This window comes from Strongylocentrotus purpuratus, unplaced genomic scaffold (assembly GCF_000002235.5).
Source record: "Strongylocentrotus purpuratus isolate Spur 01 unplaced genomic scaffold, Spur_5.0 spur5_scaffold_12, whole genome shotgun sequence".
NCBI lineage: Eukaryota > Metazoa > Echinodermata > Echinoidea > Camarodonta > Strongylocentrotidae > Strongylocentrotus > Strongylocentrotus purpuratus.
Genome location: NW_022145597.1, coordinates 21414555 through 21422792, shown reverse-complemented (window position 1 = coordinate 21422792; position 8238 = coordinate 21414555). Strand labels below are relative to the sequence as shown.

Sequence of the window (8238 nt, the reverse complement as noted above, 5' to 3'; positions counted from 1 at the left end):
TTTAATACAATAATTTAAAAACACAACCCTGCCAACTATCAATATATATTTATTGAAACAAAAGAACTGGATGGCGTAATTTCGTTCAGACTCACACCAAGTCAGTGTGCAGTTTCTGTTGGGTGTGCCCAGATTGGTGATATAAATATATCCCTCATTTTTAAGGTATAAGAGGAAATGTTTATATGCATTGAATTTCTTTTGAGATACAAAGAGATAGATTTGGTTCCCACGATTTCTGTTTGCTATTATAAGAACAGTTATGATATACAATTTAGATAATGTATGCCAAAGATTTATATCCTTCATCTAATTTTTCATTCTATGATTTTTAAGGTATAGCACATGGATATCGACTTAACAGTATTGTGCACCTGTGCCTAAAACACTGTAGTATGGACAAACCTTAATAATTGATGCAACTACTTAACCATTTCTCAAGTGCACTTATCTTATCATTTTTAAAAGCCAGTTATTGCTAGGCTGGAGCCACTTTATTGATAAATTTTCTAACATTGGGGTTATTTCGGTGAAACCCGCATGTAAATCATTTACATTGCAAGTGTACAACAGTGGCATTAATAATCTCGCTATCCACTAATTAGCACACATTTAAACTTAAAGGGAAATCCAACCTTGATAGCACGAGTAGCGGAAAGGTCAATTTTACATTTAAAATCTGTCCTGAATGGATTATAAATTATTTGTTTTAGTTTCTGTCAGTAATTCTGCTATCAAAGTGAAAAAAACGACCTTGGTAGCAAACTACTCCGGAACACAGTATAACATGTGGTATTATCAACGAAATGACAGCATACAATGCGTATAGTTTATGAACACGGGCATTTATTCAACGATGAAACTAACTATGTCTCTAATAATTTCATACGAAAAAAAATCTTTGTATATGCCTCTATAATAAGTTTTTCCATATTGTATTATTTAATGATTTATGAAGTATGATTCTGCCAACCCTACTGCCAAGTTTGTATTCAAGAAACGATTGATGTACTAATAATGATGTATAAAGACGACTAGTCAAACTAGATATTGATTATGTTGACGTGAATATTATTCCTATATTTTAGAGTGTAATTAATCTCATACCTGTATCAGATGACGCGGGTTAATGTGAAGTAAATTATTATAGAAATATTACTTTGCTCCGTTATATGCCTGATTTAATTTGATATTGTAAATAAAATGTAAATAATGTATATAAGTCAAGTGAATATTGTATTGATGGGATTGTTTTATTCATTTGCATCACTGAGATGTTACAATAAGATATTGAGGTAGTGTCGATATATAGGGGGAGGTGATGCGAAGAGAGAGAGAGAAAAGGGGGTGAAAACGGACTGAAAGGGGTGACAAGAAAGCCGAATGAGAAGGGAGGTGAAGAGAAAGAAAGAAGAAGAGAAGAAGAGAAGAGGGGATGATATCGAAAGGACGAATAAATTGAGAGAACAGAGGGAAAGATAAATAATGCGGTGTGATAAGGGGAGATGGGCAAAGAAAAGAAGACATGAAGAACATGGGAGAGAGAAGAGGAAAAGCGGAGAATTGGAGTGAAAAGAGAGCAGAAGAGATGGAGAGCCCGGCGAAGAGAAAGAGGGAGAGAAAGAGAGAGAGGATGGGGAAAAGAAAAATTGGGGCAAAGAGAAATTTAGAGGGGATGCGAATAGACAATTGTTTCAAGAGATTAAACATGTGTCTCCAACTGTTGATTTATTAATAACAAAATCTCAATTCTAAGAGATATATTTCAATTTCTTTTTCACCTCTCCTCCTTCTTCGTCTTCTTCTTCTTCTTCTTCTTCTTCTTCTTCTCCTTTTTTTTCTAATTCTTCTTCTTCTTATCTAGTTTTTGCTTTTGTTCTTATTCACCTTATATCATCCATGATCTCAGTTCCTTAAGGGCCTATCTCACTGAGCAGCGAATGCTTGCGAACGTTGCGAATTTGGATTCGCCTACTTTTCTGACGAATGTTGGCGAAAATCAGCGACATTAAGTGACATTTAGCGACAATTAGCAACATTTGAGCGAATGTCTCCGAAAGTGTTTGCGAAAGGCAGTTGGCGACTATTAGCGACTGTAAACAAATGTTAGCGACAACTTTTGCGAAGATTAGCAACTATTTGCCAATCCTTTGCCACTATTTGTGAACGTTTGAGACCTTTTGCTAACTACTGGTAATAATGATAATAATAATATTGGATTCTTATATGGCGCACGTATCGACCTTGCAAGGTCCTCAAGGCGCTCCAACATTACCCGGCTATGCTAGGCTGCCGACGCTCACAGCATTTCAAGGAATTCCTTCCTTCCTGGTACTCAATGGATCGATTTTTATAAAGGAACCATATGGTAACGTGGTCGCTAGCTTTGGCGAAACACAGAGAACTGACGAAAACAAAGAGCAAATCTGTTTAACAACCGTTTGCAAAGGCTTACGACTGTTTTGCAAACGCTAACGACTGTTTTGCAAACGCCTGCAACTGTTTGCGGAAAAATAAATTCGGAAAGAAATTTTGAACATGTTCAAAATTTCTTTGCGACAAGAAAACTGTTTGCAACAAAGAAAACTGTTTGCGATCTTTCTTGCAACCTTTCACAACATTTTACAAACTCTGGCGAAACCCCAAATTCGCTACGTTCGCAAGCATTCGCCGCTCAGGCCCTTAAAGGGGTATCTCGCAGAGTGGCGAATGCTTGCAAGTTGCAAACGAAGCGAATTTGGGTTTCGCCAGGGTTCGTAAAAGGTTGCAAGAAAGTTTGCCAACAGTTTTAATTGTCTCGAACAGTTTTTCTTTGCGAGTTTATTTTTCCGCAAATATTGCAAGCGTTTGCAAAACAGTCGTAAGCCTTTGCAAACGGTTTTAAGACGGTGTCACTAAAGTTCTTTTTGATTCGCCAATGCTAGCGACCACGTGACTGTATGGCCAACATAAAAGGTCCCAAACATTCACAAAAGTAATAGTGGCAAAGGATTGGCAAATAGTTGCTAATCTTCGCGAAAAAATCGCTTACATTCGCTTACAGTCGTAAATAGTCGCTCACTGCCCTTTGCAAACGCTTTCGCAAACATTCGCTCAAAACAAATGTTGCTAATTGTCGCTAAACATCGCTAAAAGTCGCTAAATGCCGCAGAGGCGAACACTGATTTTCGCCAACATTCGTCAGAAAAGTTGGCGGGCCCAAAGTTCGCAACGCTCGAAGCACTCGCCGCTCACTGAGTTACATGACTTGCATATTGTACGGTACAAAGTTAAACGAACTTGCGATGTACGGTACAAAGAACAACGGTTCAAAGTACAAAGGCCCCAAATATTGACACACTCCGGCTGAGCTCTAACGGTACATGCATGCAGGTGATGACATCTATTGCAAGGCTTTGCAGCCTACCTGTAAACGGTATACTTTATAAGTTAAGTATATAACTTTATGAACGATCATCATGAGGACCAGGACAAAACTACTCACATTCCTTGCGGGAATGGGAATCTTTATAAGCTATGCCTTCTATAAACCTGTTCCCGATGGTTTTGCAGAACCATGGCAGTACCGTACATCGGCTACAATCTCCCAAGCCATTCAGGGCCTCGTGAGTATTCCAGGGGCCTGTTTCATAAAACTTTTTATCAATAACAAAATGCTAAATTTGTATGACAAATTTGCTCTCAGTCAATCAAATGCCACACTTTTAGTAGCGTATCAGAGTTATTGTAACTTGTTATTGATAACAAGTTTCATGAAACAGGGCCTAGGTCCAACTCCAACTTGTCCAAGGGCCTTTTTTTTTGTATGAACCTCTTGGCGCCGTCTGAAAATGGACACATATTAGGTCTGTTTCCAAGGACACTCTGCTGTTACCAGTGTTGTGTAGTCTATGCAGGCTGTGAGGTGAGATGGGGGCCTAGGCTCTATAATGTGAAATAGTTATTGATTGCAATGACTGGGCCAATAATATATATCGATCATCTTTATTCAGTCATACTTTGTTTTCTTTTTAGGGCTCGTTTCTTAGATTGAAAATCACATATAGAATGAGGTGAGGCCAATCTGCTCAGTGCTTGGCATTCGTGTCTCAGTTGCTTTGTCGTTCCCAGTGCCCAGTCAGTATTTCATGGATCTACGACTTATTTTCTAACACCAACGCTAGGAACTGACCCTGCAATACCAAAAGTTGTATATCTTGTTCCCATACTTTGTTTTGTCCTCTTTTACGACGGATTCGATTTTTCATTTCATATTTTTTCTACTTTTGTCATCTGTGCGCTCTCGTGAGACCATGGGCTAAGCATAGGTAGTGAAATTCTGAATAGATCTGAGATATTTGTGGAATATCTAGGCCAAGGCTGCTATGTGTGATAGTTGAGATGGCATTTCTAGCCATTTCTTTACGAACCGTAAATATAAACTATTTCTAATGGGACTATTGTATCAATTTCGATGACAATTAAGATTTCATTTCCACACTAAAATGACAAGCTTTAGAAAAGAAAAAGAAACAGATCAGACATCGTACACAGACCAAGGGTAAAAACAACATGAAACAAGTTGATACGACTCCCTCTCACCCCTCACTTTAGGCCCTTGATATATTGCATTTTATACAACGGATATCATAGGCTGGTGTCCTCGTGACTCCAGTGCTCCAATCATAATATCTAGAAAACAAGAAGTTAATAAATGTATTATGTTCACGAAGCGGGTGTCACACTGTCTCTTATATAGCAAAACGGTACCCAAATATCCGGGTTAGTTGCATTGCAAGCAAAGGAAAACAACATTGAATGAATAAGTCCTGATGTGGTAAAAATATAACAAGCAGGCTAGCGATCTGTGAGAGATAATTGGGAAAACGAAAGAGGAACAAGATTCTAAGAGTCTAAAGAACTATTTCTGCTGTACACACTTATAATGATGAAGTAACTAATTCACTGCTTTAACACAATCATTTCTAAGGCCTGATCCTTAGCTGTATCGTCCCTCAGTAATCAAATTGTCATTGAATCATAAGAGTTAAAAAAAAAGAAGACATTATTGTCATCTGCAACATTGGCGAAGCGTGGATCGTACTTGGGGGGGGGGGGGGGGGGGGGGTGGGCTCTGGATTCATCGGGGCACCAGTCTGTTTTACCAGTTAAATCAGTAAATGCGAAATATCAAAGCCTTAAAGTGAGGGTGCCGGAGAGAGAGAGAGAGAGTCGTACAGCTTGTCTTCATTTTGTCTTTACCATGTCTTTCTTTGATCTTTCACTCTCTGTTTCTTTTCTTTCCCGCTTTTTCTTTCCTTATTAATTTTGTGGGCCTTTCGGCATGCCCCCCCCCCACCTTAGCTTCGCCATTGATCTGACACATACTTATTTTGTACAACAGAATTACGTAAGGATGTGTGTGCGGGACCGTCGTTGCCCAAACATCTTCGAGGAGCTTGTGGAGGCATTTAGCATATTTGGAACCTTTGTTGGGGATCCACCGGAAGAGGTACCTGGGTCAAACATCAGGTCACGAGTGACGTCATTCGATGGTATCAGGGTGAGAGTGTACGAGCCAAACAAGAAGGACGGCGAAGGGGATCTCCCTGCATTCTTGTACTTTCACGGTGGAGGTCTGGCGGTTGGCAACATCGGTAAGAATGCATGTTAACTCTTCCAGTACGTTAACCAAATATTTTGTCAGGATTATTAAAATCAAGCAAACTGTAATTTACATAAATCAGTAATAAAAACCAAAACAACAAAATTAAAAATAGATGAGAAAAATGTGCCCGCCGAAAATCAGCGCTGTTGACCGTGCTGCCGAAATAGTAGATGATCGTCACCAAATCAGCCCGGTGAACTTGGAAACGATATCAAATCAACCAATGAACAGTATGTGTCTTACGCCTAACACCAAACCGTTTCAAAATACTTAATGATCATTAAAGGTTTTGTTTAAGTTTTTTTTTCATATCGTATCAATTCTTCTCCTCATTTTTTTAAAATCCGAATTACCTTGAACTCGTTCTAGCTTTTTACGATCCCGCTGTCCGCATGATTTCCGAAAGAGTACACGCTGTTGGGATTGCCGTCACGTAAGTTATTCATCATTATTTTAAACCAATTTCGTGGTATTTAGGACATTATTATAGGGAGGAAGAGACAATTTTTATAGATTCAAAGTAGGTCCTTACGCTCAAGATATATACAATTTCCTTTGTTGTCATCAATTGGGAAATTTGAGAACCTTCAAACATGGTTATTCTGTTAGCAAAATCAACCCAACGGCCACCAACCCATTTAAGATATTCCAGTAACACTCTGTGAAACAGTCGTCCAAGAAACTAAGTAAGAAGCTGAGTTGATAATTCAAATCATCGAATTATCTTATGAAGATTGCATTTTTATAATTTAAAACTATGTGTCCGACCAAGTTCATATGCCACAGCCACACCAACGATGCCAAAAAAGACCGACAACAGACCAAACAAGAAATTACATTACTTCCATTGGCCAGTTTGACGTTGTCTTGGAGACAGTTTAGCTTTGTGATTGAGTTATCAATTTGACTTATTTCCTGCTTGTTTAGATACCGACTAGCACCTAAACACGTGTTCCCAGCTGCATTCGACGACGCTTTTGCAGCCACGAAGTGGTTCCTGAGCCACGCTGACGAGTTCGGCGTTGATCCAACGAGAGTAGCCCTGATAGGGGATAGTGCCGGTGGTCTCCTCGCCGCCCTTGTGTCTGGGGCGATCTCGGACGAGCCTTCCTTGCCCGACATCAAACTCCATGTCCTCATCTACCCATGGCTTCAGAGCTTCGACCACAACACCCCATCCATGCAGAAGGGGCGATGCCAGCACGGTGGTTTCGGACAAACTGTAGACATGATTGGTATTATGCCATACTTCGTCACTGCATACACCTTTGGCAGTGTGGACGAGCACCTCGGACAGCAGATCTATGCGAACAACCACACATCGGCTGCCTTCAAACAATCGGAATTCTATCAGAAGCATCTCAGCCATGATCTCATCCCAGCTGATATGAAGCCGGATTGCTATGTCCCTCCGACATCAGACTTCGGTGATGACGAGCTATGGGAGAACATGAAGGACGCTTTGACCTCGACGAAGTATTCGCCTCTCTATCGCGAAGATTTTTCCAAATTGCCCCGCGCGTTCGTCGCGACGTTCGGATACGACTGTTTACGCGATGACGGGATATTCTATGCAAAGAGGCTGGAAAATGCGGGCGTGCCGGTGAAGTGGGTGAATTATGAAGACGGTTTTCATGGCATTACATGGTTTGGAGACAATTCATATGAAATCGGGCGACAGATGGCCGAAGATTTTATCGAATATACAAAAGAGCATCTTTGATAAAAGAGTAGATATTCAATCTCTAATCATGTTGGTCGTGAGAATTATTTTCTCAATGTATGTATATTCCCTAAATTGTCAATATTTTGTCTTCCCACTTCTTATGAAATAATCGTGACAGTATGGTCTATTCTTGATAGATTAAGTTTATATCTGAAATAAATCTCATACCTGTATCAGATCACGCGGGTTATTGTGAAGTTAATATATGAATATTATTTTGCTCCGTGATATGCCTGATTGAATTTGATATCATAAATAAAATGTAAATAATAAGTCAAGTGAATATTGTATTGATGGGATTGTTTTATTCATTTGCATCACTGATATATTACAAGAAGATATTGAGGTAGAATCGATATATAGGGGCAGGTGATGCGAAGAGAAAGAGAGAAAAAGGGTGAAAATGGAATGAAAGGGGTGACGAGAAAGCCGAATGAGAAGGGAGGTGAAGAGAAAGAAGGAAGAAGGGAACAAGGGAAGAGGGGATGATATAGAAAGGACGAATAAATTGAGAGAACAGAGGGAAAGATAAAGAATGTGGTGTGAAAAGGGGAGATGGGCAAAGAAAAGAAGACGCGAAGAACATGGGAGACAGAAGGGGGAAAATAAAATTGGAGAGAAAAGAGAGCAGAGATGGAGAGGGGCGAAGAGAAAGAGAGAGAGAGAGAGATAGAGAGAGAGAGAGAGAGAGAGAGAGGATGGGGGCAAAGAGAAAGTAAGAGGGGATGAGAATAGACAGAAATGTTTTAAGAGATTAAAAGTGTGTCTCCATCTGTTGATTTATTAATACCAAAATCTCAATTCTAAAAGATATATTTCAATTTCTTTTTCACCTCCTCCTCCTTCTTTTTCTTCTTTTTCTTAA

General features: G+C 39.6%; 1 protein-coding gene across 1 annotated transcript; it reads left to right on the top strand.

Annotated features, from left to right (window-relative positions):
* The first annotated feature begins 3349 nt into the window (after positions 1–3349).
* Positions 3350–7610, top strand: LOC115918537 (arylacetamide deacetylase-like). The gene is made up of 4 exons (XM_030982100.1): positions 3350–3605; positions 5384–5636; positions 6017–6080; positions 6575–7610. Exons 1-4 carry the CDS (start codon positions 3459–3461, stop codon positions 7368–7370), a joined length of 1260 nt encoding a protein of 419 aa, XP_030837960.1. The 5' UTR covers positions 3350–3458; the 3' UTR covers positions 7371–7610.
* The last annotated feature ends 628 nt before the right edge of the window (positions 7611–8238 follow it).